This window comes from Trichophyton rubrum, assembly GCF_000151425.1.
Source record: "Trichophyton rubrum CBS 118892 genomic scaffold supercont2.5, whole genome shotgun sequence".
Taxonomy (NCBI): Eukaryota; Fungi; Ascomycota; class Eurotiomycetes; order Onygenales; family Arthrodermataceae; genus Trichophyton; species Trichophyton rubrum.
Window position 1 is genome coordinate 1631029 of NW_003456424.1, and position 26949 is coordinate 1657977.

Here is a 26949-nt window from a genome sequence, read left to right on the forward strand (position 1 = left end):
TTCTATATCCCTTTTTTATAGAACTGCCTGTTCTACATATTCAATATTAAAGATATCTTCTTGATACCCATCTTGCCCTCTATATGATACCCTGCACTCAAGAGTAAATTTGCTCTGGAATATCTAACAGTATGGCTATTCTTCAGTTTATCATTACTTTTGAGATTTATAGAGGCATAGGTAGACTGGTACTCTGCCTAATATATGTTAGTACTCTATAAGCTTGAAAGGACATAGAGTGAGGCTAAGGTGAACACTTTTGGTACTGCCTAAGGCCCTTTGCTCTATTTAAATGGCTATTTAGCCCCTGGTTACTAGCTCACTAGCGCTATAAGAAGGAGGACAACTTTGATAGTAAAGCCCTTCGCTTCAAAGCCCCACAACATAAATATTTTGGTCAAAACATACTCACCTCCCTTTCTCATCTGCCTATTTTTTTGATACCAGTTACTCCCTTTCTAGCCGCCAACAGTATCAATCCTTTGGTCTTCTCCTTGCCATAAAGCACCTTTGCTTTGCATTTTACCTCTTATAGTCTTCAGCCCTGGTTCACTTGGATAGTTCTAAGATGGAAGGAGGAGGCTCCTATCAGACTTCATCAGATCCTCCAGAGCTACGAACCCCTAGGCCTGGCTTAGTCCGTCTCCCTATATCAGCAAGCTACACATTCTGTCAGGGTGACCTTACTGGTAAGTCAAAAATGATAGTAAAGGAAGATAGGTCAAAATACAAAATCTAGTCTGATCTATCTATCTACCTCACCCCTAGTATAAACGCATTAAAAACAGCATCTGTTAAAGGACTACTGGAAGCCTCGCTTTCAGCTTAGCATTTTCCACTTAGAACAAAGCAATGAATTTTGTGCTAATATATATCCTTACCTAGCTCCGGAACTTCCAAGCTTTGGCTGCCTCAGACAAGCTAGAAACACAAGCGAACAGAGATTCCAGGCTCCTGTTGTTTTCCCGCCAGCGAGTGAAACAGAAGTCCGGCCAGTTGTCTATCCTAGTATGTTGATATTAGACCCTCTATAAAGAATAAGCTGAGACAGTGATTTCTAATGTATTAAACTGTGAAAGTAGCTGCTAGCTCCAAAGCCAGGGTTCAGGAGCAAGACCTATCTGTGGTTCCTAAGCTTGAGCCCAAATATCCCCCTACTCCAGCCAGGCCAGCAGAAGCAAAGGACTTCAGCCCATCCTTTGGCTGTCCTTGTATGTTGAAACATCCCCTTAGGGCTTCTTTATGCAAATCCATGAGGCTTCCCTTTGACTTATGTACATATATTGATTGCCCTCACAGCCACTTTGACAATCCAGAAGAACCGTCTGCCAGATCTCTCCCATTCTCAAGCACCTATATTTCCACAGTGGCCTTTGCATGGGACAAGATCGAGGTACGCAACAGCACCACGAAGAGCTCATCTCCAACCCCTGCCTGCTGCCCCGGCTACACAAAAGCCCGTCAAGAGGAGGTATAGGGAGGTGTCGAGAGAGCGGCCAGCCATCCTTACCAAGCTCATGGACCATTTCAGTGTGAGAGACTGGTCGAGGCCAGAAACTTATCCAGGAGCGATAAATGACAAGGATCGGAGCTGTAGCAGAACTACTATCGAGTGTTCTGCACCCAGTTCCCCTCAGCAAACCCACAGTGAAGCGAATATTTATTATCCTAAGCTGAAGGATAGTGAATCAAGCTGTGTCCCACCTAAATCCGCACCTCTCGTTCAGCCAGACGCTTATAGTATGCAAAAGCTATATCAAGCGCTGCCAGTTCCAACAGAACGAGAAAGTCAACTAGGTCTGCGAAAGGTATCATCGGCTCCCGATTTCTTGGTGCCGGAGATGAATACTAATGAGATATCTGGGTGCCTGAACCGCGATGTCCGTCGCCAGCCAAATACCAACGGCATTGTCTTGGATGGGCCGCTACCTACAGCCACCCAACGGGGCCCTCATTCAACATGTGGAAGTCCCGAGCATGTTCAGGCGCCCGTTATTCCTAGTATCCATGGGACATGTGGAGGGATAGTGGCGCCAGTGTTGCCAGCAATGATGCCAACTGAGCCTGCAGCAAATCACTCTCATGATGGTGATGTGATCAATGCCCGTTTCGAACAGATCTCGATGGTACAAGCAGCCAACACCGATGCCATCTTGAGAAGCCTTCAAAGCCTAACGAACGAAATCAGGGCACTGCAAGTGGAGACAAGAGCAAATACAAACCATCTCCACCAGCTCAACGGTAGAGTTGCTGCCCTCGAAGCGAGGTTAGGTGGCCAATTACAGTACTATGGGGGCTTGCCTTTGGCAGGTTATCAAGGACCTGCCAATATGCTGCGAAGTAACTCGAGCGGCAGCCAACTCCCAGCCAAGCACCTACACCATCGCGGCAGCAAACCCCATAGCAGCGGACCTGTTCGCAATGTCCAGCATAGTGGTCCAAATAGGCGACGTGCTCCCAGTCAACAACAGCACGCCGGATATTCGCCACATCTAGATATGGCGCCGAACCCGCTACATTCTCCTACCGAACCACAGACAGCTATATTACCCTCTCAGGAGTCCCAGATGGTGCCGCGAAATCGACAATCCTGTCGACAACGTATTTCTTCGCGGCGAGATACAAGCTTCAACAATGGCGAATGGGGCGGAACTTCAAACTGGTACCGAAAGGCCTATGCGGACGGGAAGGGAAATTGAACGACATTGTGCCAACTCGTTAACCGTTTCCGTACGCTTTCAATCAAAATGGTCTTTCGCAGTGATGGCGTATATTTGTTATATGGGTAATTGGCGGAGGTAAGCAAACCACCCACGGGTTTAGGTTCCAATTTCCAATCGCTAATCAATCAGCGTGGTCTTTATGAGCGTCTAGGCGGTTTTAGGGATATATTCAAAGCCATTTCGTCTAGAGATCTTACTGCTTCATAAACCTGACGACAGGATGTACACCGCTTGCCCTAATCACTGTAGCAGATCTGCACTGATTCAAAGGAAATATGAATATGTGCAAGGTGACAGGCATGCCAGCTGAATCTATCTTAACGGCTCCAGGCTATGTCTGCTTGATACAGCGACCCATATCTCAGGAAATCTGCTACACAGACTAAATACTGCAAGCATGCATTAATAGTGTGGGTTTGGGATGTTATTTGATTTATTATTATTTGTCGCAAGTTTATTTTACAACCGCTATGGCCTTTTCAACTTCCTTCGCAGCATCCCGAACCTGTGGACAATAGTGCAGTCGTAACAATTCACCTTCCCATATGGTTGCGGCAAAAACATTGCTCCTTTCCACATCGTCTGCATTGGGGTCGTAAACTCCGTCACCTTTCCGCTCTTCCGTATTCCATAGGGGTGCTATTTTCCGCCCATGTAGCTTCGCCGCACGAGTAAGTAGTGACAAAACTGCTGTTGCTGACTTTTCTGGTAGTTGAAGTGCAGAAGACATGAGCCGCTTGGTAAACCCTGCTATACGGATGGGAGGCGGGGCTTTGTTGGCTTTTGCAGTTAATATTGACTGCAGGCACCGGATAAGGAGCACAGTAGGGGTCTGAAAGTCGACTTTTTTTGCTAAGACGGTGCTATCTGGGCCTGAGTTACTGACGTTTTGACTGTCATTGTAAGGGTTTGGCTCAGGTAGGCGGAGTGACTTGCTAGGGTGGAATTCAATGTCTGGATTCAAGGACAAGTCGTGTAGCGAACGGTAGATGTTCCCTATAAAGAAGCTTAGATCCAAATGAAGGGAAGAGGCTGCTTTACTGGCATCTTGGCCTTCAAGCAGTGCGAATGCAGTTGTTGAACAAAGGAGAGCATCTCGAGTAGCGTTTCGAGTATCCTTCATCCTGAATCGTTCTTCATCGCCATCATCCTCCTCGTCACGCCTGTCCTCATTCTCTTTGATGTTGGAGTTGGTATATCGCGAGATCAAATCTCTAAGAACTTCCAGCAAGTCTCCAAAGAAGTCTTGATTAATTAGATGGGAATATTTGGCAAGCCCTTCTAAAACAGCCCCCACAAGTTCAGGGTTGCGTGTTTTGAGTGTGCGGAAGTATGTGGTGAATACTAGCTTCAAGGTTTCTGCTTGCATCTTATCCCGATGTTCATGGCTTACTAGAGCATCAGCCTCCTTCATATCCTTTTCCACAATCTTTCGTTCTTTCATCAATTTTCGTTCCTTTTTGGTTCGAAACTCTCGTTTTTGCTTTGGCTTCTTTCCATTATTGTTCTCATCTGCTTCTTTATCGATTGCATCCTTAGAGCCTTTGGACGAGAATTCTGAGAGTAGCCGCAAATGAAGGAACGTATCCAGGACGCTTGGTCGGATCCTAAATTCTTTTGCTTTGATTGTCTTTGACAATAAAGTGACAGCTTCCAGCGAGATGGTGCCATCGTCGTCTTTGGAGAATACCTCCTCTATAGTTTCACGACACTTGACAAAATCTGCATCTATCTGTCGGCGCCCTAGCTGTCCAACCAGAATTTTCAGCAACTCCCCACGGAAATTGAAATGCGGCACAGAAGTTAGTAGACTGCAAGCACAATTGATGGATAAGCTTTTCAGGCCAGGGTTGTATGTTTCGCTCCCCTGCTTTGCTCGAGAAAGTGTGGCCAGCTGCTGCACATATTCTCGGTAACCAGAGAGAAGGGATTGTTCAAACGCACGGAGTTGCTTTACTTCTTTGGAAACCTTTGCAGTCAGCTCTTCGCCTTCTAGTGGCCGTATCCGATAGCCGGGAATAACGTCTTTGTAAACGGCTGCTTGTGTGGCCAGGGCAAGTTTCTTCACGGCTGGAAGTGACGCAGATGCTGTCATCTCCGTTAGCTTCTTAAAAAGCTCCATGTGCTCCTCAGGCTCTTCATTTATCAGTGATGCTATTCGTGCCAGGGCCTCTTTTGCTTCCAATATCTGAACCTTGGGAGGCACAGATGATACTGGCGCAGGAACTGTTGCGGTCATCATAGCTGGTTCACCGTCTTCCACCTCAGACGAAAAAACGTCACTCTCTGAGCTTTCCTCGAGTCTCTCATCTTCCTCTAGATGCTCCAAAGTCCCCTCCTGTGTCTTTATCGGCAGCCGCTTCTTTTCCTTGCCCTTCGTCTTCCGCGGTCTTCGCTCGTAGTCTTGTTCCAGGTCCCATTGTGCAGCCTGGTTGTAAAATTTGCTTTTCAGATGCGATGAATCATCTGACGGGCTCAGCCGTCTCCTCTTTACAGAAACATGAGCTGCCATTATTTGTCATTGAAAGGTGACTGAATATTTTCTTCAATTGATGCAATTTTCAGGGCCGGTCAAAAGTAAGTAAATAAAATTTCACAGCATGAAAAGTTTTGCCAAGAGTTCAAACTCTAAAATTTCAATTATCGATAAAGGAATTCTTGCGACAGCAAATATATTGACAGCTGCCAAACACCAACCATTGAAGTCATACATGCGAAGAAGAGACTAAGGAAAAACTTTTTATCAGAGTTGAAAGTTAACGAATATTAAACCATGCGCCCTCTTACAGAGTCCGAGACTCAGACGCTCTTCGCAAAGCTAGCGAATTACACCGGGCGTTCTCTTAACCATCTCATCGCACCTCCCACCACCTCTGGCGACGAGTCCGCAGATGATCGATATGTTTTCAGGCTCCACGGCTCTAGGGTCTACTACCTCCGACTCTCGGTAGCGAATCTTGCGACATCCATTGCGAGACCCAACCTGCTATCAATAGGAACCTGTCTCGGTAAATTCACAAAGACTGGAAAATTCAGATTGCACATCACAGCACTGGATGTTATAGCACCACATGCCAGACATAAGCTATGGATCAAGCCTAATGGAGAGATGCCTTTTCTGTATGGTGGAAACATTGTGAAAGCGCACGTTGGCAGATGGAGCGAAGATTGCCCGGAGCATCAGGGAGTAGTTGTTTTGTCAATGGACGATACCCCTCTTGTGAGTCTTATATACCCATGTCCCGCATGCCTGATATTTGCTTAAATCGAGTATATATAACACGGCTTGCTAATTCATGGTTTTCATATAGGGCTTTGGGGTAACTGCTCGCTCGACTATGGAGGCTCGGAAGCTAGATCCAACTGGAATTGTGGCATTTAGACAAGGGGATATTGGTGAATACTTGAGAGAGGTGAGATTTGATTTCTGCAAAGTTCTACTTCGTTGGCACTTATTAACAACTTGCTTCAGGAGGATACCCTTTTTACCACATAACCGACGCTTCGGCTCTTTATTTGACAGGTACATATTGGCACTGGTGTTTTTGCGCTACCGGAGTTCTATCGTGATATACGGCTTGTACTTTTAAAAGTGATCTATCTATTGAAAATATTGTCCTGCTAGTCCTTTTAGTTTTATGGCTCTTTGAGTACTGGCGCCCCCAAGCCGAAACAGTTAAGCCTCATCCAGCAATCTGTATCTTCAAGCATTTAATCTCCTTGCAATCCGAGTTCCCTTACTTTCATTGATGGCATATACTTCAGGTTTCTACTTTACTTCATTCTTGTATAGATATTATTAATATTGAGGGGTACAAATATTCATTTTATAGATACTTGATTCGCACCTTCCTTCCACAGAATTACATACATAATCAATTTAAGCTTATTCCCACTTCAAATTAGTGTCATGTGACACAGTTCATCACCCTTCGTAACGTCCGTGCGTTTTCTGATTCTCTCTCTTTCTTTTTACTTCAAAGTAAATAAAATCAACATAGAAGCAAAAGAAAGCGAGAAAAGAAGGAAACGGAAGAAGAAACGTGACCCCTACATCTGGAGCTACGCCACGTTATTGTAGCCCTATCTATCTCGAAAAAGGATATCACGGACCAATTTGCATCCCCTCTGATACCCACTAGCCATGCCTCCAAGCTCGAGCCAGAAAAGTGCTATAGCGCAGTTTGTGAGCGTTACTGGAGCAAAAGACAGCGTTGCTACAAAGGTACAGCATCAACCAGCTTACCCTGCACGCGTACTTTCGGCCGTGGTCTCAAGCAGAAGCCTCCAACACCCGGCGTATGCTGTATGCTGACTATAACTGACTGTAAATGATATCAGTGTCTCAAAGCAAATGGTTGGAAAGTAGACCAAGCTATCGATGAGTATGTCTCTTTGCGGCTTCATCACTCTTCTTAAGTGCTACTACCCTATCGCTTTTCATCCATGCTGTTCTTGTTACCCCTCAACTGCCCTCCGACATTTAGGATCTATACCAGATAGTTAGGCCCGGCATCCTACGCATATTTTAGCCGTCCACGGTAATGGTGGAGGGGAGTGTTCCCTTGTCACAAGCGGCTGGCAGGTTTTAAAAGTCTTCTCTCCGATTTTTGCAATTTTCATACCAATGTTATGAGACATTCTACCTGGCAGTGTCATGAATTGTTATACCTACCAATAAATCATTTTGCTCCCCATATCTTCCATGATTTACATTATAATGACATTAACACATAAAAAATTTCATGCTAACCAAATATATGAATGCAGCTACTTTCAGAACGGACAGTCAGGAACAGTACAGGAAAAAACCGCTGCGGTGAACAAGATATTTGACAAGTATCGAGGTAAAAGAGCCACCCATGATTTTGTTTCCTCACTGTACTAATGGGGATCCTAGATGACCCTGACAGCCCTGATGAAATTGGAATCAATGGAGCTATGAAGTACTTTGGTGACCTTCAGGTCAGGTTAGATGAGGTCGCCTGTCTTGCTGTAGCCGAGCTATTACGTTCTCCATCCATGGGAGAATTCACCCGAGAAGGGTTTGTCGAAGGATGGAGAGGAACCACTGAGTCTGCTTCCCTCAAATCTGTGTATTCAGCTCTTATCTACTCACAGCTTTTCTAGGTGTGATACCATTGAGAAACAAGCCTCGTATGCGAATGGCCTGCGCAAACTGTTATTGGATGACCCAAATTACTTCCGACGAGTATATCGCTATACCTTCTTACTGTGTCGAATGCAGGGCCAGCGCAACGTTAACATAGAACTTGCTGTTGAACAGTGGCAGCTTTTCTTCACCTCAGAGAACGGTGGCGTTGCATGGGAGACCAGGTCTGTTCCATGGCTGAAATGGTGGATCGAATTTATTGAAACTAAACATAAGCGCCCGATTAATAAGGATCTGTGGGAGCAAACGGAGGTTTTGATGCGCAAAACCATGGAGGATGAGTCCATGGATTGGTGGAGCTCTGATGCTGCTTGGCCGGGAGCTATCGATGATTTTGTTGCCTTTGTTAAAGAGAAGCAGGGAGCGACGGCAATGCAGCAATGATGGGTATAGTCCGGACTACTATGTGAGGTACATCGATTTGGACATTACGCCATTATATTCCGCCTTTATTTTGAAGTTTTCATACTGCTCTATCGTTATGATGGAACACCACCTTGTTATTTGCTCGCTAAGTCGGCGTGGACTGCATTCCATAGACTCACTCTCTGAAGCATAGTTCAACAATAGCTCTCAAAATAAATATGCCCGCAATAACTACGTAAAAAAATTCCTTCATAATTGGCGGCTTTGCGCAAACCGAAAAAAAAAAAAAAAAAAAAAAAAAAAAAAAAAAAAAAAAAAAAAAAAAAAAAAAAAAAAATAGGTATAACTAAAGCAGAAAGCAAACAACTTTTAGTAGCTCACCGGAGGTTATGTTACATACGCCATACAACTGCAAACAAAAACAATGCCCAAAACTTTTCTGCTCTCTCTCTTCATCTAAATCTGTGGTGGGTGGAAACTGGTATAAGATTTATAGGGCTACATGTGGTCTGGGGGCTTGGTGAGAAGAGTAGGGGGGTGGTAACATTCAAACAATGCTGGGGGTTTTGAGCTTGCCTAAGTATATTCGGCTCATTGAGAACAGGTACACAATAGAGGCAGGGACACTGAGAGAAGGAAGCATCAGAATCTTGATCCTCCTCCTGCTGCTGCTGCTGGTGTCGGCGAGGATGGTGGCGATTCTGTTGGTTGGCATGACAGAAACAATGCTCAGATCCGCAATCATTATTTTTGTGCTCATCCATCTTGGGCCCAGGAGCTTGTTTCTGTGTTGAGGCAACAGCTGTTTCGTAGAGCTTTGACATCTGAGGATGTACTTGACGTAGCAGTTCCAATTCCTCAGAGGATAAGGTTCCTATGTTGAAGGCCTCGCTTGGGTTACCTGCAGCATGCCCGGTTGCTCGACTCGCCTCATTGTACGCACTTATACAAGCCGATGCCTTTTCCAAGATCAAACTTTCGAATGCAGTTGAATAGTCCATGTTGAACAAGCCGTTTTCCTTCCGTAGCTTTGCAAGACCATCGCTCCACTGACCTGTTTGCAGGACGCCTATATTGGTAAATCCACGCTCCTTGCCGCCCTTGGCAAGGAACTCTAGTACCCATCGTCGCAATCTATCTCTGTCATCATCATTCCTGGTTGGACTGTTGTATATTTCCTGAAGGATCGATATTGGATTCGCATGCGTTTCACTCAGAGAATGCATTCTGTGCATGGCACTGTCCCTTAGATCCGAGAAATCCAACATACTTGCTAAACTGAACATCCTGATATCAGTAGCGAGGAAGTTCTCAAGTTCAGGCACATAAGTCAGTATCAGTGGAGGGCCTTCAGCGTTTCTCGCTGTGATATAAGGGGATGTAATTTTGACCAATTCTGGGGGGTAGTCGCCATTTAGGAGGTATGAGTAAAAGGCGCAGAATATCTGGTGAGACGGGGCCGGTATGTTCAGAAAGTTAACGTCCTCTGATATCTTAGAAGCTAAAGAGCAGTCCTTCCTCAGGTCAGAGCGTAGGAATGGCACAGCGTAGTTCTCATAGTGTAGTTCAATATAGTCCTTTAATCGATACCGATATTGACTGCGCAATACTGGCGTAAATCTCTGTTTCACAAGGTCAACGACATGGATATAGTGTGATTTCGGACTGAGGTATACAAGATCAGTATGCATATTTTACAACGAGGAACACTTAACTTACTATGGATCCCCGAGGTCTGATTTTCCATTATGCCCATGCTTCAAGTGTAACTCCTTCAAGGTTAAGGTGTAATCACTGCATGTCTTCCTGTCTAAGAAATCCGTCGATTGGTAGGTACAGCATTTACCGGGCTCGGCTAAATTAGCCACTGTTCGTTCGGCGCGACAAAGCTGACGCTGATCATTCAGATGGTGCCGAGCACGATCGAAAAGGAACAAGTTTGGCATTCTATTGAAACCCTGAGGTTGGAAGACATCCATAATTTTATATACCAGTGTGCTGTAAGCTAGGTCATGGCCGAGATTCTGTCTTTCCGAACGGTTCTTACCCAAGCTGGGCGGTCCACAGCAAGCAAGGAAGTAGGCGTGAGCCATATGATGTATGAGAATAGATATGATTCCTTCGGCAGAGCTGTCCTTTATCAAGGCATGTTGGAGGTCGATTGTGATTCTTTTGTCTCGTGAGCCTGGCTTGCTGGTCAGCCCGTGTACGCAAGAGGGTAGAATATTCGACCATCTGAGGTAGACTTGGTCCTTAAGCACGCCACGGAAAAGATGTGAGTCGAGAGTGTTGAACAGCCTGAAGGGGAGGTATTTGTAGCCATGCAAGGGGCAACGAGGCGTTTCTAGATGTGGAGCGCGGAAACTCTCAAGTGCATCAAGGGCTAGTTTTGTTGCTAGGACTTCGCTGATTCCTATGCTATGAAGGGAAGATGCCTTCAACGCTCGTAATCCGCAGCCAGACTTTTCCTCAGACGCTTCAGGATAGGTACGACAGATGCACTTTGGATGTGGAGACATGATATATTAGGGCAACGAAGATGTGATAGAATGAAATTTCCATGAGATAGACTTGGTAAGAATCTGTCTGTCCTGTATGAGTAGCAAATGCGAGGCTGGCTGTTTAAATAACATGGCTCTTCCAATGCAGCGGTGCATTTATGGTTGCATCATCCATTACTGCTAAATGTTGGGGCTCCATGTTTGATGTCACACGGAGCGGACCGCTTGGACACCAATGCAAAGTGTCTGCCCAAGGTTGTCCAGCGTGATGTTTGATATTTGATAGTAATAATATATAAGAATGTTGGGGGACCATGATGTTCTTATTGCTGGTAGTCGCCATACAGGGGTATTCGGCAGATGGTCATTTTTGAAGACGCATACATCATAGTTTGTCAATGGAAACACAGAAAGTGACCAGCGCTGACAGCTTGACTCATTTCAGTGGATAAGAGAGATGCCTAATCCAAACATTGACATCAGGTTTGCCATCTTTCAAGGCGACGTCTGGCCTCTTGTCTCACGGTTAACGTCAACCCTCGAACGGAAACAAACGTCCATAAGCAAAGGACCACGTCATGGAGTCAGGAACGAGTTGAGCATGCTGGGACGCGGTAGCCGGTTGGTTGCTTTCAGACTCTTCTGGCTATTGATTTCGGGGAGTAGAGACGGACGGTTGGGTTGTTTTGGTTACACAGTAAGAGCGTTGGCCGGAGTCGCGCAAACTTGCTGGACGTTAGCATATCAAAGGGTTCAACGCCTGGTCAGTTAGCGGGAGAAACGGGTATCACAATCACCAAGCAATTATTCTAGATAGTTCCAGATAAGCCTTGGAGTGCTACGTAGGAAAGGAAAACAGAAATTCATTCAATATCACGTAGAATTAAGTCGGGACCGGGCATATATAGAGGTACATGAGAAGCAAAAGAAGTGGCTCAAAGGGGCAACAGAGAGGGAGGGATCGGGCCGAACAAAACAGAGATGAAGGGTTGGGTGTGAAGTAAGATTCAACATCCATTCGGGGAGAAATGTTGTAAAAAAAATTTCAGCTTGTTTTGTTGCAGGTTGCCGCTGGAGTCCACCAATCTGCGAGAATCGAGGGAGAATGAACAGTCAAAAAAGGAATCAACGGGGGGATCCAAAGCAACGAGAAAAATCAGAAGGCCGTATAACAAAGGAAAGGAGGCGAAAGGGGAGGCGTGATCAAGGAGGAGGATATCGCAGGTTGAAAATCTATCCTGGAAATATATGGTCGATATATTGATTGGCGCGGATAAATGGGGCGGAACTCCGCGATGCAAAGAATATACACGGCAGGCGAGATTTCGGATGGGAATTTTTTTTTTTTCAGTCTCTAGGTAGTTCCTGTGGGCCTTTTGTTAGTGTACCTTGGAGAAAACTAGAGTTAGTAGTCGCGTCGTGGTGGTGGGTAATCTTCTGGGCGGCCGGTTGAACTCTTTCCGGAGCCGTATTGCTATAGGTTTATTGTCAGTATGATGTCGTATGTAAGCTGGAAAGAGAGACACAAACCTTGCGCTTGAGAGCTTCCAGTCTCTTCTTCTTGGTGTGAGCGTTGATGTAGGTTCCGATAATGAAACCTATAACGTTGAAGAAGGGGACCCAGGTGTGTTCTGGGAGGAACTGCTGGGCAAAGGCCAGGGAAAGCGGCGAGACGATCCAGCTGACCTTCATGACGGGCATGAAGCCGGCCTTGACGGTGGCGCGGACCTGATGGAAGGTTCGAGCGCCTGCAATGATGGCCATTGAGGTGAGATAGATTACGTTCTGGATGGGAGAGACCTGTAATTGTCGTTGTCGTTAGTTAGGCGCCCAGCCTGTAAACAAGGTGTAGTAGAGTTAACAATTGGGGGGGGGGGGCATACAACGAGGTTGCTGACGAGGATCTGGAGGACCTTTGCCTTGAGGCTGGTGCGTCCGGCAAAGATCTTCTGTAGGATGCCGACGAGCAGGTGGCCGAGCGGCGCGCTGATGAAGGCACCGTAGAGCGACATCTTGGGGATGCGGGAGTTGAGGTAGTGGCCATGCTTGCTGCGGTCATGCGCGATCCACGAGGCGAGCAGTTCCTGGATACCGAAGAGAGCACCAGAGGTGATCATCTTGGTTCGCAGCGGGTTCGACTGGAGCTCTTTGAGGTATGCCTGGACAGATGTTAGCCGTGCAGTCCATGCCAGCCACCGCGACAGCAGCAACAACGACAATAACGAGAGAGACGACATACGGCGAGGTAGCCATTCTGAGACTTGCCGCCAGTCAGCCGTTCACCGACCGCATGAACGAGGTCCTCGCTGGCCTTTGTAGCGGCGGTGCCGGCAGTGCGGACGGTATCCTTCTCGAACTTGACGGAGGTCGTCATGGTTGCTGGAAGGCTGGGCCAGGGGATAGCAGCAGCAGGAGCAGCAGCAGTAACAGCAACAACAACGGCAGGACGAGCGAGCGGGCGAGAAGGCGATGAATTGGGCGAGGCGACGGTAGGGCGAGGAGGAGAGCAGCGGCGGGACAGGCGAGATGTCTCTGGCTGGTGCGAGCGGACGATGGCGGCTGGTTTTATGGACGGCCGGGCGGAGGGGACGAGGTGATGTTTTTCAGGCTGTTTTGTCGCGTTCGTCGAGCCGGCTGGGCTGGAGCTAGCGTTTGTTTGTTGTGGTCCAGCCGAGGTTGGCAGGGATCACTACTCCTTGAGTATAAGATAGAGACGACAGCGAGCGATGGAGGCAGAAGATGAAGCTGGCAGAGGCAGAAGACGGCGGCGAAGTCGATGTCGTTGGCGAAGTCGATGGAGGTCGTCGAAATAAAGTATTTTAAGGTGAAGTCGAGAAGGCTCGAAAAGGAAAAGTTGAAGCTGAAGTTGATTACCCGATTGGGCGATTCTCGGGAAAAGGCGACCAAGATATAAGAAGAGATATAGAAGACGAGGACGACTGATAGCGATGACGGCGATGACGGCGACGGCGGTGGAAGAAGAGGACACAGAATAGCAGAGGAATAAGGGAGGAGAGTAAAGAAGCTGTGTCGCTGCCGCTACCAAGTATAATACATGTACAGAGGTAGAATCACCTTCTATATTCTTATATTAGGGGTTCTCTAGAGATACAGGGTAGATTTATTACCTTCATAACCTCCACATTAGGTATAAAATATCAAATAAAACAAAATCACTGTGGAAAGGCAAAGTCTCTCTTGACCCATGTTTGCACTTTCACCAAAAATATATACGCAGACTTCTTCCTCCCATCGTCATAGCCATCAGGGCATAGGGCTATTGTAGCCGGCATCGTAATCGTCATAAGCAGCAGAATCCTCAGTATTGCCTCCTTCCTGACCATCTTCTTCTTATTCGTGGCTTCACTGCAGCAGCTCAGCAGGTCTATGCCTTCCCGCACAAAAGAGCCACCGAAAAGATAACTATATATATATATATATTATATAACGAGAACAAAGAGCCGACCGAGACGAAAGAGAGTAGATGGGTCTCAGACGTGGTTCACGAGGCTACTGGCGTGCGGATTGCACGCATGTCTGCACCTCCCGCGTCCTTGACACTGACAACAGACTCTGGTGCGCACGCTGCGGCTTCGGCAATAAGACGCGCTGGGTATATGTCTGCGCCGAAGACCAGGATCGGACTCTCAGCGACGGCTTCATCCGCGGCCTGGCAGAGACGGGCTCCGACTTGTCGCCCGAGACGTTGCAGCAGCAGGAGTTGGAGCTGCCCCTGAACGACTGGATGAGCAAGGCCGTCGCGGACGGCCACTACACCGAGGAGGAGGTCGTGACACTCAAGCAGCAGCGGGCGTCCGTCCTCGAGGGTATGCGCACGGAGGCAACGCGCCATGCGGAAGAGCGCGAGATGGCAGAGGTAGAGGCAGACATGCTTGCATGGTACGGTATACCAATGCGGCCGCCCCCGGGTATCGCAGCGCCAGCAAGGGGCTACAGCAACAGCATCAGCGACAGAATCAACAACATCATCAGCGAGCACGACGGGCCTGTCGTCCCGGAATGCCACAAGGTATACTGCCTACGCTGCCGGCCGAGCCACCACGAGAGAGCATGGCAGAGCCTGAACGGACTGTGCAGTGAGAACAACGAGCTGCTGCTTAAGAAAGCTGCCATCGGCCAGCCAGCCAGCATCTTCGACATCCCCATGAGCGAGATCAGGCGGCCGCTCCCTCGGCCGGAGCTCCCCGGGAACGACAAGAGGCCCGGCCAGAGGGTATCATTGCAATCATCCATGGGAGATGTCTGGAAGGACTGCTGGTCAGATCTTGTCTACGGGCAGCTCAACCGCACGGCAGACCAGGACCACGACCAGCCAGAGAGACCAGAGAGACCAGAGAGACCAGAGAGACCAGAGAGACCAGAGAGGCCAGAGAAGCCAGAGAAGCCAGAGACACCATTGAGACGGCCTCGACTGGTCCGGATGCCCAAGTTCTGCTTCGAACGGGGGTCGCCATTTGCGTCTCTCGACCGGGGGGCCGATACACCAGACGAGCAGCCAGACCACGACACAGACAGACACGGAGAGGAGGACGAGATCACAGAAGAGACGCAAAACTGAGGCCGGCGTGGACTGTTTGGCTACCTTCCTGTATATATTTTGGTCTGATAGCTATCTAATGCACGAATGAATGAATTAATCTCACGACTTCATTGATATAGACAGAATCGGGCCTCGGCTGAAACTGGCGGAGAAAGGTTGCGCCTTTTGCTCGGCCATGATTTTAATCCTGAAGAACTTCCCCCTTTCACCGTCGATTACTAGTTATTTATTACCTGCTTGCTCACTGCCTGCAGGTCAAGAAGCAGACACGATGGAAGAGAGCCTGACGGAGTCGACGGTGCTGGTGGACGTCGCGCCGCAGCCCGTCGAGGCCGAGAAGAAGGCGAAGAAGCCGCCCTCTGCGCTTGCAGCCGTGGACTCGACCATCCTGCGTCTGAACAAGTGAGTGTCTTCCTCGTCTGGCCATTTGGGGCCGAATTACTGCTAACCGAAGATGCAGATTCATATCCAGCGCGCATGGGACTGAACGGGCGTTTGCTACCGTTGGCTACTCGGCGCATATCCTGCACTACGCCCTCGCGCATTCACGCAGATTGAACCAGCTGGCTCTCGCAGCCCTCGGAAGGAAACCGGCAGTCACTCCTCCCTCCAAGGCCGCCGGCGGTACTGCTGCTGCAGCTTCGTCACACCCGCATCTGCTGGCTCTCGCATCCCTGGTATCAGAAACACGCACTTCGCTACGGCTGCTCGGCCTCCTCCCGCTCTGGGCCTGGGGCTCCTCGACATACAAATCACCACCGGCAGATCCCGTGCTGCGAGCCATTGCGTACGGGCAGGTGCTTGCCTGCGTGCTCTTCCAGCTGCTTGAAAATGTAGCCTTCCTGGCCTCCAAGGGGGTTCTCAGCAAGCGCGCCGTCGAGCGATGGGGCAGTCTGTCCAAGTGGTCCCTTTGGAGTGTCAGGGCGTGGCTGGTGCATGTACTTCTTGAATTTGTCCGGCTGGCGCGGGAGAGCCAGATTGCTGCTGCTGCTGAAGGACAGAAGAGCCAAGCGGGTGCAAAGAAAGACATTGGAGAGGCTGAGAAGGGAGTTCGCGAGAAGACCAAGGAAGAGGCTGTCAAGATGGCTGCAAAGTTCAAGGCGTGGAGGAAGAGCATGGTCAACAACCTTGCATGGCTGCCCCTGTGTCTGCATTGGAGCGTAGACGGCGGAATAGGGGTTCCGGCCAGTCTGGTGGGAGTTCTCAGTCTCACGGCCGGTGCTTGGGGAATTCATGATCTATGGCTTTCTACTTGATAGACACATTTGGTTTGACACTTTGACTACTTGAGGGTTTTTATTTCGGGAGGAATATAACTTTTTACTCTCGGTTATTATTGTATAGATTAAGGGTAAATATTTTATTATTTATATATATAACATGGCTATATATAATTCATAGTGCCAATTCAAAGTTTGGTGCATTCGAGGCCAGTGTAGCCGCGTGGAGTCTGCATACCCTAGTTAGTTCACCTGGTATCTATTTGTGAGCTTCAACTGAGGGCGACTTACGTTGCTGTAGCTCTTGCAGCAGACTGGGATGAGAGCCTGGCCGGGCTCCTGGCAGTAGGTAGCACCTGGCTCAGCACCTAATTCTTTGTCAGTCATTGACTACGCCTTTGATATACAACGATTATCAAGTTCACTCACAGTAGTAGCCGACTTTGTTCTCGTTGATGTTCTGGCAGCAGTTGGGCTGGGTTCCGGCAGGGCACTCAGCGGCCTGGGAGAAGGCAACGAGGGAGAGGACAGAGAAGATGATGCTGGAGAAACGCATTTTGACAGCTCTTTGGAAGCTGATAGTGGGACTGTAGTGAATGTAGATTTGGATGCTGATCTGGGGAGATCTACCGGCTCAACAGCAGGGCAGCCAGTCTTTTATATCCAGCAGGCTCTCAGCAGACAGCAGTTGGCGTCCCTTTGGAAAACACGATTGATGTCTTAGATTCGACCCAAAAATAAGCAGCTCACAGTTGATATTTGACTTTCCACTCTTTGGCATCCTCCATTTTCTCGTATTATTGACAGCGCTGGCCATAGCGTATGGAGTCACAGGCTGGATCTGCGTCCGTCCAGATGGCGATATGCCCAGCCAGACCAGTTGGCCGCCGTAAAAAAGACAAAGGGGCGTATCCTGGGAGGTTCTTCCAGTTGGAAAGAGACACATCTTCTGCACTAGACCCAGCCCAGGTCCGCGAGATCTCCGGCGGCGTCTTCCGCTGGCCTCAGCAGAGGTGAAACAGGTGAAACATGCCTCTCTGTCCTCGCTCTGGAGAAGTCACTGTTGCATCGTGTGCGGAATGCTCGCATCTCGGGCTGTTCTCTGTCCGAGTAACGAGTGTTCGTTCGTAGTCACTGCTGGCCTGGTAGCTATCCCGTCCGGCAAACCGTCTGATATCCGCCCTGATATAACTGTTATCCCTGTCATATATCTCGATCGCAGCCATAATCGTGCCGAGAGATCCCATCCAGACTTTCTCGAGGCTCTCTCGTCTCTTGATGCCTTCTGGATGTGTCTATCCAGCGTCTGTCGAGGAGAGGAAAGGTTATCAAGCCACTGCAGCGGACAAGGCTGCGGCTGACAGGAAGCAAAGCAACCTCCTCCATCCACCCAGGCATGATTAAAAAACCCCCCCGTAGATCATCGTCCAACCCGTATAACCCATCAACGAGTCCGTCGACCGGCTATCCCGGCCTGCCTGCCTGTAACTCGACCCAGCCAGCAAGATGTACAAGCGCAGCGTCTTCACCTCCGTCACGCCGCTGCCGCCGTACATCACCCGCGAGATGGTGGTGCGCACCCTCCACGAACACAGCGAGATGATCAAGCTGAACCCCTTGGTCATCGACTTCAAGCGCTGCTCGCCGCCGTCCCATGCGCCGGCCGACGAATTCCACTGCGTCTGGTACGAGCTGACGGACCGCGTGCAGTATCTGCCCGGCGGCCTGCTGTCCGGCAACGTCTCGTACAAGGCCTGCTTCCACGACCTGCCCGGCGGCCTGCAGACGCACGTCTACGCGCCCACCGGCCTCGACATCCAGGAGAAATGGAGCGTCGGCGGCAACATGCCCGGCGAGCCTCGCGAGACCGTCGAGCTAGGCATCCCGGGCGCCCCCCGGGAAGGGCTGTACCTGCGCGAGGACGTCAACATGCGCTGCAACGTCCTGGCGACGGGCTTCGTGAAGAAGACGCTGCGGCGGGCGCACGCGGTGCTGGTCGACCGGCTGCTGCTCAAGGCCGACATCGACGAGCAGAAGCGCATGGGATCCGAGACGGCGACCTCGATCTCGGCCACCTCGCCGTCGCTGGCGTCGCCCTCGCTGCGGCAGCAGGAGAGGATGGCGCACTGCTCCAGCTGGGCCAACAGCGTCGAGCATGCCCGCGGCTCAGTGGCCGTCTCGGAGATCGACAGCGAGCCGCATCCCCGTCCTGCGTCCCTTGCTCAGGGCCAGAATCAAGAGCAGAAGGTCTTTGAGCTCGCTTGATTGTCTGTCGTTTTGTCTTTGCCCGTCGTTGCTGGAGATGGGGGGGGGGGGGGGGGGGGGGCTTGCCTGCTTGATATTGTCCTCCTGTATTGTTGCAAGGGCCGTGAATGTGAGCATTCTGCTTAATACCTTCCTGCAGCCGTCAAGAAGAGCTGTCGATGCCTTCTGATCAATAAGATATTGGAGTCTCTGAGGCTGACATCTTGTATCTACTTCTACCAAAATCAGATCAAGGTATGCAGCTCGACTGTATCATTCTGTCTTCTACCTAATTAACTACCTGAACTAACTAAAAGACACCTCCTTTATTTGTGCTTTCTAGCTATTTCATATTTTTTTTGTCGTTTTTCACTTTTATCTCTCTCTCTTGGGTACTGCTGTTTATTCATTCCAGTCGTTAGATTCCGAAGTAATGATTGTTCCACTCGAATTTTGAGATCTCAACGGCTTCCAAACTTCAACCAAAATTTGGCCAATATTGAAGCTAAGCTCACTCGATGAGACGCCAAAGGTTCAAACCTTCCTCTATGCTCTGCTGCTGGACACTGTCTGGCAGTCTGCTGTCATTTATCACACTTCTAGTAGTGAGATTATGATAATCTCTCTGGTCTGGACTGCAGCCATCGTTCACACTCTGCCCCTGAATACACATGAGGTTGTTCAATAGCTTCGCCTGCTTCTTCAAGTCGTTGGCTTCGTTTGTGATAGCCAGGACCAATCTGATACCCTCGAGCAGGTAGACCATGTACGCGATGGTCCTGTGTGCTTCATGCTCAGCATCTTTGTAATGCTGCCACAGCAGATGGAACCAACTCTTGCGCTCGTTCCAGCACAGGCACCAGATGGCGCGGAGAGCCTCGATAATAGTGTCTCCGTTGGGAACCCGATCATCCCACTCAGTGATACGGCTTATCAGGGCCTTGCACCACCAGATCGTCACTTCATGCAAGTCAGCCACGTCGCTGGCGCGCTGGGCATGATGTTTGGCCAGGACCAGCTTACCCTGCGCCAGACGGATAATCATGAGACGGGCGTGGCCGATGCACAGGGTGTCTCTCCACATCCGTCCATATTGCTCTTCGGCGCCGTACTTGTTCATGGCATGGATGAAGAAAAAGCCCCATTCGGCCATCTTAAGGTCTTCCTTGGCCCAGTTGATCTGCCACAGATCCGCTTTGAATGGGTCCACGTACTCCCGCAGCATACCGAGCAGCTCGATAGAGCTGAATCTGATTTGTAGGCGGTTCAGTTGGATTATCCTATCGCCAGCAATACGGTTCTGGAACCAGAAGGTCACAGTGCGGGAGTAGTCGTCCTCCCCGAGGAGTTTCAGCGGCTCCAGCATCTTGACAATTCGGGCGATGCAGTCGAGCTTCTGTTGATGACTGAAGAAATCGGTCTCATTGAGTCGGACAACCAGGGACCAAGGGATGCTGCTGTATGAGATCATTAAGGCGACCAGGTCCCACACGCAGCCCAGGGCCATGACAAAAAACTGCCGCTCAGCCAAGGCAATGTTTGGGTTTTCTTCGACCTGCATCTCAATTGGCACATGGTAAACATACGGAGAGTATCCAGGCAGGCCAAGGCCCCTCCAATTAGCCGGAATTGGGAGGGCGGCACCCATCTCCGTCAAGCCTTGAGCAATCCGAGTATCCGATGTGCTTACAACAACCCACAAGTTCTGGCGGCCCAGGACCGTGACCGTCTCATGATAGATTTGACGGTTAACGCGCAAGATTGCAGGGTGTAGGTGGTACTTTGTGATGCGTGGGCATCTTGACCAAAGCCATGGGGTCGGAATATCCGAAGACGCCGTGTCGTCGATGACCTCTCCGGTTACCCAGTTGGGGTGGATGGATTGTTTCATCGTGTACGTCGTGTCGAGCACCAACTTATAGATGGCTTCACGTGTTGGAAAAGGGAGATTCAGAATGCCGATGCTGGCAGCCTGATATGACACGGATTGGACGAGCTGCCTAATAGGAGATGGCATATCCCGCGCTGTCCATTGGGGCATAAGCTGAGCTGCAGCTACGTCGAGATATTCGACAGGGACCGGCTGTTGCAATTGTAGACGTGATTGAACACGCAGAGACTCGATTTGCTGCAAGAGCCTCGATAAATCCTCGAGCATTTGCCCTTGAGTGTTCAAGGCGCCGAAGAAATTGGCACCACTTGCAAACATCCCGCCTCCCAGCATAAATGCACTGTTGGGCCATGGTTGATTGGGTTGGTAGAGGACCACCTCGTCCATCTCGGCCATAATATCGACCAACCCCCAGTCAAAGTTTGCAGCGGCCATTTTATCAACTGCCTTTGTGTTAGCTTAGGTCAAACAGGCATCAACGGACTTCAAGACATACCTCTTTTTCAATCCTGCCCCCTAGGTGGCTGAATTTATTCTATGAAGTCAACCTTGAGGATTACTCTGTCAAAGGTCAGCAGCTAGCACCACAATACCAATTCTGCGGGTGGGTATGTGATAGGGAGGGAGAGAGACGGCCCCAACTCACCTTGAATATGGAGATTTTCTAGTATCTCTTGGGCGTCTCGAGTCAATAAAATGGCGTCAGTCTATCAACCTGGTCAGCTCCAGTGCTCCTCTATCGTCCCTGGGGAACTTGAGACTCGGCCTCCGTGGATACCATCCGTACCTTCTGTAGAAGCAAGAGCTCGACCAGCTCTGATGGTGCAGCTTGAAGACAGAGAAGAGCCACAGCTTCATCCAGCAGTTTGCCTGGCAAGTGAAAGAAGAAGAGTCTGCAGATGCGGAAGACAGAAAGAAGACAAGAAGAAGAAAGAAAAGAAAAGAAAAAGGAGGAAAAGAAGTGCCTGCTCGGCGCCTGCTTAGTCGCCAGCAGGACGTCCTCCTGCTGCGCATTCTGTCTGTCTCTGTCTCTGTGTCTGTGGCTTTGTCTCTATGACTATCTATAACTATCTATGTACTTGCCTGTCTGTACTTCTAGTGGTACCTCTGATATGGGAAGGCAGAGCAGATATGGTTCACAGGAAAGGGTCCGCTCTATTGACTTGCTACCTGCTAACTTGCACCTTTAAAGACATTTCATAGACAGGCCACAGAACTACATACTGCCTTGTCTAGGCTCAAAAGATGAGTTCAAGGTGGATTTAGCATAAAGTATTATGATGCCTCTGGCTTTGTGCTTAAAAAAAGGAGTTTGGTGAAGTTCAGACGGAAAGGTGCTGTTGAGATAATGCCAGTTGATTTTAGGATAAAAAGGGGGTTTAACTATATCTTAGGGACTGCCAAATATATGAAAGTGATTCCCAAAGATACCCAAAACTCTAGTGACTCCAGCTTCAGATCTTTCCTCCCTGATATTATCAGTCACTAGAAGTCAATCAGCACATGTCATGTATTTCACATGAGGGCTATTGTTGGAGAGCTTACCTGGTCTAACAAGCCAGTTCAAAGTCTTCTGCTCAGACCTAGCATGATTCATATCCGGTTGTGGTTCGCTCATACCAGGGGCTTGCAAGAAACTTATCGATCCTCCACTGGGTTGCCGAAGCCGGGGAAATGCCAATATCCTCCCCTCCAGTCCACACAAAGGCTGCCGCGTCTAGGTTCGATAGGTTGCCGTCATCCAGCACAATCTCAACACGCACGTTCCTCATCTCTACCTCGTTCGATGCTTCGAGCTCGTGTATCCAACCTCGTCGTGCCGCCGTGAGGTTGAATATCAGCATTCCATCCACATAGTCCCCTGGTTCACTGGAGGGCATTACCAGAGGAAGCTCGCTCCCTTCAAACAAGTACAGCTTGTGGCCCAGGAGACTCCCCTGGCTCATGTACCGGGCCTGATCCATATGTGCGTCTGCGTCCGTCGTGCTCTTCAGGAAGGACGGCAACATGAGAGGCCCGAAGACAAACAGTGGTATTGTCTCTTCACAGTAGGCTGTGAGCTGTTGTTGGCTTAGAGTGTTTCTGAGAGCTCGACGATACTCTCGAGGATAGTGGTCCAGTGCTACCAGCCGGCTAACTCCCAACCCGCCGCTCATGGTCCACTTCAAATGAGAAAGGATCTGTGGAGGACCTGATGACTTGGGTATGGACTCTTCTTCCTTCGCGCTCTTGTTCAAGTAATAGTCAATGATCTTGTTTGCTGTGTTGTATGGATTAGGGGGGAGCAAGTTGTTTGCAGAGGCTAGGAGCCTCGAGAGGTAGGAAAACTTGCCATATTGGCTTTGACAGGCTTTCATAGGCATTTCTATTTTTCCTTAGCAGTTCTCCTTTTGACAAGTGTGATCTTCCTGTAGCTGTGTTATGGCTTGGATACTCCCTACAGTGAAGAAGACGGCACCTTGGTCTGATCGCCTGGCCCCTATATATAAGCATTTCTAGGATGCCGTAGATGGCAGAAGATACCAGACTCTTGATAAGGATCAGTACTTAATAGAAGACAATTCTCGTGGCGTCTTTGATATCGTTGCTTTCTATTAACTGGAGCTGCCTTGTCGATTCTATAATCTCCGTGATATTTTCACTAGGACAATGGAAGCTACGAGGTCGATTGGTTTAACTAACAAGAGCGGCTGTAAAACAAACAGACTGAATAGAAAGAGCAATCAGGTCTCACTAGAAAACTGACTGCTTTCTACCAGGCGGTTATTTATCAGCTGTCTGCCAATGTTGAGATTTGGCTGTTTGCTTTTAGTCGATACCCCTGAATCTCGATAGAGTGCTACGGACAATTTCGCAAGATGGAGTCTACGTAGAATTGAAAGGCTATTCATAAGTCGTATACCATTATGAAATCTTTATGTTGACATTCAAGAGGCAACTAGTAAACGGATAGGGAGTAAAGGCACTATGAGATGTATGTAGTAAAAGCATGGCGACCACAGGTCCAATCTCGAACAAACCACAAAACCCCCTGGTTCTCCTACTCCTCTTGCAATTAACGGAATCCTTTGAGCAACGCTGCTTTTCGGGCAACCAGATACCAAATGAGAATAAAGAACATGAGTCAAAGTTGGATAAAGCTAGAGGGACAACAAACCCCAGTTACATTTTAGTCATAAAGGCTGTCATCGTTTCCAGCATCACCAAATCCGGTCTCACCGGCACTAATTCCATCAGTAGGGAACTTGAAAAAGTTGCTGCCGGTGTTCTTCATGCTCTGCGCGAAGGCTTCGTATCGTCGGATCTCGGTGTCGGTGACGGATCGTCGAGCATCCTTCATGGCTTCCTCGAAGTGAGCCTTGGTGAGTTCAGGAACTGGATCCTCGTCATCAATATCGTCCTCCATCGCATCTTCACCTGCTGCTTCACGCTCCTTGGTTCTTCGAATAGCAGTTGCAATGGACTCCTTGATGGCCAACTTGACAGCACGTTGGGTAACGAATCCAAGATCCGCACCAGAGAAGCCATGGGTTTTAGAGGCTATGTAGGCAAGGTCCACATCGCTGGCAACTGGGGTCTTGCGGAGCTGGGCCTTGAGGATAGCAGTACGCTCCGGCTCGTTGGGTAGGGGGACGTAGACTAGTGTGTCGAGACGACCGGGACGGCAGAGAGCATTATCAAGCTGCTCAGGTCGGTTAGTGGCGCCGATGACGAAAACGTTCTTCTTTGAAGTCATTCCGTCCATCTCCGTGAGCAACTGGTTAACAACACGGTCAGAAGCACCGCCGGCATCTCCAGAGGAAGCGCCTCGGGACTTGGCAATAGAATCCAGTTCATCAAGGAAAACAACACAAGGAGCTGCAGCACGGGCCTTGTCGAAAATATCGCGGATATTGCTCTCAGATTCACCGAACCACATGCTCAACAGCTCAGGTCCCTTAACAGAAATGAAGTTGGCAGCGCACTCGTTTGCAACAGCCTTGGCCAGTAAGGTTTTACCAGTACCAGGAGGTCCGTAGAAAAGGACACCCTTTGATGGGGAAAGGCCAAACTTGAGGAACTTCTCGGGATGGTCGACTGGGTACTGGACGCTCTCGATAAGCTCGCGCTTGACCTCCTCGAGTCCACCGATATCGTCCCAGCGAACGTTTGGAACCTCGACGACGGCAACTTCGCGAAGCGCAGATGGATTGGAAACACCAAGGGCAAAGCGGAAGTTCTCCATTGTGACACCAAGAGAATCAAGGACTTCGGCATCGATAGTATCTTCATCAAGATCAATGAGGTCCATCTTTTCACGGATTTGCTGCATAGCAGCTTCAGAGCAGAGGGATGCAATATCAGAGCCGACGTAACCGTGGGTTTCGGCAGCAATTGATTCAAGATCAACATCCTCACCAAGTTTCATGTTCTTGGTGTGGATTTGAAGAATCTCAAGACGACCAGTTGGGTCAGGAATGCCAATATCGACTTCACGATCAAAACGGCCAAAACGTCGGAGTGCAGGGTCAATGGAGTTAGGACGGTTAGTGGCAGCCATAACAACGATGTTTGAACGAGCCTTCATGCCATCCATGAGAGTCAAGAGCTGGGAAACAACGCGACGCTCAACTTCTCCGTTTGTCTTCTCACGCTTGGGTGCAATGGAATCAATCTCGTCAATGAAAATAATAGCGGGAGAGTTCTTTTCAGCTTCTTCGAAAGCCTTTCGCAAGTTGGATTCAGATTCACCAGCCATCTTTGACATAATCTCAGGACCGTTGATCAGGAAGAAGAAAGCACCAGTCTCATTGGCAACGGCACGGGCCATCAGAGTCTTACCTGTACCAGGAGGACCAAACATGAGAATACCTCGAGGAGGCTTGATACCGATTGACTTGAAGAGTTGGGGGTGACGGAGTGGTAGTTCAACAAGCTCACGAATCTGAGCCATTTGCTTTCTGCATCCACCAATGTCGTCATATCCAACATCATTGAGGTTGCCCTCCTCATCTTCTCGCTGGATTGGCTCACCCTCACAGTGGATGACAGTGTCTTGGGCGACGATTCCGTATTCTGGGGGGTCGACCTCCACTACTTTGAATTCAACCTGTCTCATACCACCACGGACAGTGAAGAGGTCACCTTGTCGGACTGGTCGGTAGGCCTCGCGGAAGTATGGAGCAAGGAAAACGTCGAACAAGGACCCGGTAAGGCCTTCGACGGTATCAGCAATGGGTAGAACGGCAATACGTTTAGCCTGTTGGAAGTCATGTCAATAATTATCCCTGTTCACTTTATAGATGCCGAACATTAACGTACGTATTTAATATCTGGGCAAGGGTGAACAGTGACGACGTCTCCATGCTTAACCCTTAGGTTATGTCGTACAACTCTGTTGAGACGAACACTGCCATCATCGAGATCATCATCTGCCAGTACGATCAGGACAGTGTCTCTTCGCATCTTGCCCTTTACTAGAACGGTATCACCACGGAAGAGTTGGAGTGTCTCCATGGTGTTGTTTGAAAGTGCAATAACAGAGTTGTCATCGTTGACAGCATCAGTGACACTGAAAATGAGTTAGAACTGAACTCTGTGTTGCTCCTAGCCGGTAAATGGGTTGCCGATGTCCTACTTACATCAACGAGTTTGGCTTCTTCTTCTTCTTGAGGATAGCAGTCGAAGTGTCAAGCTCCTATTTGCGGAGTTAGAATGCTAAACAATCAGAACAAATGTATCCGAGAGCTCACCTCATGTTTTTCGGCACCTGAAGGGTCACTATCAACGGGAGAAGGCCAGATGTTAGCTTGGACCTCATTAACCATGGATATGTCTACGAACAGCCGACTCACTTCAAGTTAGCCTTGGGTTTGTGCTCTGGATCATGAGACATCCTGAGAGTACTGTGATCGAAATCGAAAATCTATGTGACAGTGGAAAAACGGCCTCGGAAGCCCTGGGTCAGAGCTAGTCTGCTGGTGGGAGGTTAGCTAAGTCAAGTAATAGGCAACGAGATTTGAGGCTTACCACGTTATTTCTGGGAAAGACCTTCTTCTAGGAATGCAGAGAGGGAGAATGACAAGCAGTAGGAGTTGAGAAAAAGAGGAAGAAGAAAAAGATACCGCTTGATGGTGATGGTGGTGGTTTGCGGTTGTTGTTGTTTCTTGCTGAGATCGGCTTTGTTGGCAATAAAGACGGCGGCAAAGCTTGGGGCAGCTGAGTCAGCAGAGTTTCCAAGAGAGTCTCGTGACCCCGAGGCGAGTGTGATGGCAGGACATTAATAATCAG

At 49.1% G+C, this 26949-nt stretch overlaps 14 protein-coding genes across 20 annotated transcripts; 7 read left to right on the top strand and 7 right to left on the bottom strand.

Annotated features, from left to right (window-relative positions):
- Nucleotides 1–568: 568 nt before the first annotated feature.
- Nucleotides 569–2699, top strand: TERG_05366 (uncharacterized protein; the record flags this gene model as incomplete). Its single annotated transcript, XM_003234727.1, has 4 exons — nt 569–689; nt 886–1008; nt 1080–1211; nt 1300–2699. 4 exons carry the CDS (start codon nt 569–571, stop codon nt 2697–2699), a joined length of 1776 nt encoding a protein of 591 aa, XP_003234775.1.
- Nucleotides 2700–3177: 478 nt separating this feature from the next.
- TERG_05367 (uncharacterized protein) lies at nt 3178–5235 on the bottom strand (the record flags this gene model as incomplete). The annotated part of the gene is made up of 1 exon (XM_003234728.1): nt 3178–5235. One exon carries the CDS (start codon nt 5233–5235, stop codon nt 3178–3180), a length of 2058 nt encoding a protein of 685 aa, XP_003234776.1.
- Nucleotides 5185–6510, top strand: TERG_05368. Of its 2 annotated transcripts, XM_003234729.2 has the most exons (3): nt 5185–5943; nt 6035–6136; nt 6196–6510. In XM_003234729.2, the coding sequence occupies exons 1-3, from the start codon at nt 5497–5499 to the stop codon at nt 6217–6219; spliced, it is 573 nt and encodes a 190-aa protein (XP_003234777.1). In that variant the 5' UTR covers nt 5185–5496; the 3' UTR covers nt 6220–6510. The 2 variants fall into 2 exon arrangements, with proteins under 2 accessions (XP_003234777.1, XP_047606573.1); XM_047749965.1 differs by having other exon boundaries at nt 5185–6136.
- A 36-nt stretch (nt 6511–6546) lies between these two features.
- Nucleotides 6547–8530, top strand: TERG_05369 (uncharacterized protein; the record flags this gene model as incomplete). Of its 4 annotated transcripts, XM_047748421.1 has the most annotated exons (5): nt 6703–6948; nt 7065–7108; nt 7494–7570; nt 7624–7798; nt 7854–8280. In XM_047748421.1, exons 1-5 carry the CDS (start codon nt 6868–6870, stop codon nt 8278–8280), a joined length of 804 nt encoding a protein of 267 aa, XP_047604403.1. In that variant the 5' UTR covers nt 6703–6867. The 4 variants fall into 4 exon arrangements, with proteins under 4 accessions (XP_047606575.1, XP_047604403.1, XP_047606574.1 ...); XM_047749967.1 differs by having other exon boundaries at nt 6547–7108; nt 7494–7798; nt 7854–8530; XM_047749966.1 differs by lacking the exons at nt 6703–6948; nt 7065–7108 and having other exon boundaries at nt 7323–7570; nt 7854–8405.
- Nucleotides 8531–8760: 230 nt separating this feature from the next.
- Nucleotides 8761–11303, bottom strand: TERG_05370 (uncharacterized protein; the record flags this gene model as incomplete). Its single annotated transcript, XM_047748422.1, has 3 exons — nt 9982–11303; nt 8871–9927; nt 8761–8838 (listed from the first exon to the last, which is right to left on the bottom strand). The coding sequence occupies exons 1-3, from the start codon at nt 10779–10781 to the stop codon at nt 8761–8763; spliced, it is 1935 nt and encodes a 644-aa protein (XP_047604404.1). The 5' UTR covers nt 10782–11303.
- A 23-nt stretch (nt 11304–11326) lies between these two features.
- On the bottom strand, nt 11327–14180 carry TERG_05371 (uncharacterized protein). 3 transcript variants are annotated; one of them, XM_003234732.2, is made up of 4 exons: nt 13003–14180; nt 12647–12922; nt 12294–12563; nt 11327–12237 (listed from the first exon to the last, which is right to left on the bottom strand). In XM_003234732.2, exons 1-4 carry the CDS (start codon nt 13135–13137, stop codon nt 12169–12171), a joined length of 750 nt encoding a protein of 249 aa, XP_003234780.1. In that variant the 5' UTR covers nt 13138–14180; the 3' UTR covers nt 11327–12168. The 3 variants fall into 3 exon arrangements, with proteins under 3 accessions (XP_003234780.1, XP_047606577.1, XP_047606578.1); XM_047749969.1 differs by having other exon boundaries at nt 12647–13194; XM_047749970.1 differs by having other exon boundaries at nt 11327–12563; nt 12647–13194.
- Nucleotides 14181–14247: 67 nt separating this feature from the next.
- Nucleotides 14248–15466, top strand: TERG_05372 (uncharacterized protein; the record flags this gene model as incomplete). Its single annotated transcript, XM_003234733.2, has 1 exon — nt 14248–15466. One exon carries the CDS (start codon nt 14248–14250, stop codon nt 15340–15342), a length of 1095 nt encoding a protein of 364 aa, XP_003234781.2. The 3' UTR covers nt 15343–15466.
- A 50-nt stretch (nt 15467–15516) lies between these two features.
- Nucleotides 15517–16629, top strand: TERG_05373 (uncharacterized protein). Its single transcript, XM_003234734.2, has 2 exons — nt 15517–15726; nt 15785–16629. Exons 1-2 carry the CDS (start codon nt 15596–15598, stop codon nt 16578–16580), a joined length of 927 nt encoding a protein of 308 aa, XP_003234782.1. The 5' UTR covers nt 15517–15595; the 3' UTR covers nt 16581–16629.
- Nucleotides 16630–16732: 103 nt separating this feature from the next.
- Nucleotides 16733–17100, bottom strand: TERG_05374 (uncharacterized protein; the record flags this gene model as incomplete). Its single annotated transcript, XM_003234735.1, has 3 exons — nt 16733–16774; nt 16836–16912; nt 16974–17100. 3 exons carry the CDS (start codon nt 17098–17100, stop codon nt 16733–16735), a joined length of 246 nt encoding a protein of 81 aa, XP_003234783.1.
- A 78-nt stretch (nt 17101–17178) lies between these two features.
- TERG_12273 (uncharacterized protein) lies at nt 17179–17490 on the bottom strand (the record flags this gene model as incomplete). Its single annotated transcript, XM_047751254.1, has 1 exon — nt 17179–17490. One exon carries the CDS (start codon nt 17488–17490, stop codon nt 17179–17181), a length of 312 nt encoding a protein of 103 aa, XP_047606579.1.
- A 560-nt stretch (nt 17491–18050) lies between these two features.
- Nucleotides 18051–18809, top strand: TERG_05375 (uncharacterized protein; the record flags this gene model as incomplete). The annotated part of the gene is made up of 1 exon (XM_003234736.1): nt 18051–18809. The coding sequence occupies one exon, from the start codon at nt 18051–18053 to the stop codon at nt 18807–18809; it is 759 nt and encodes a 252-aa protein (XP_003234784.1).
- A 55-nt stretch (nt 18810–18864) lies between these two features.
- TERG_12274 (uncharacterized protein) lies at nt 18865–20465 on the top strand. Its single transcript, XM_047751255.1, has one exon. It carries the CDS (start codon nt 19579–19581, stop codon nt 20047–20049), a length of 471 nt encoding a protein of 156 aa, XP_047606580.1. The 5' UTR covers nt 18865–19578; the 3' UTR covers nt 20050–20465.
- Nucleotides 20466–22262: 1797 nt separating this feature from the next.
- TERG_05377 (uncharacterized protein) lies at nt 22263–23042 on the bottom strand (the record flags this gene model as incomplete). Its single annotated transcript, XM_003234738.1, has 1 exon — nt 22263–23042. One exon carries the CDS (start codon nt 23040–23042, stop codon nt 22263–22265), a length of 780 nt encoding a protein of 259 aa, XP_003234786.1.
- An 806-nt stretch (nt 23043–23848) lies between these two features.
- TERG_05378 (cell division control protein 48) lies at nt 23849–26554 on the bottom strand (the record flags this gene model as incomplete). The annotated part of the gene is made up of 5 exons (XM_003234739.1): nt 23849–25918; nt 25981–26230; nt 26301–26356; nt 26412–26439; nt 26514–26554. 5 exons carry the CDS (start codon nt 26552–26554, stop codon nt 23849–23851), a joined length of 2445 nt encoding a protein of 814 aa, XP_003234787.1.
- Between the last annotated feature and the right edge of the window lie 395 nt (nt 26555–26949).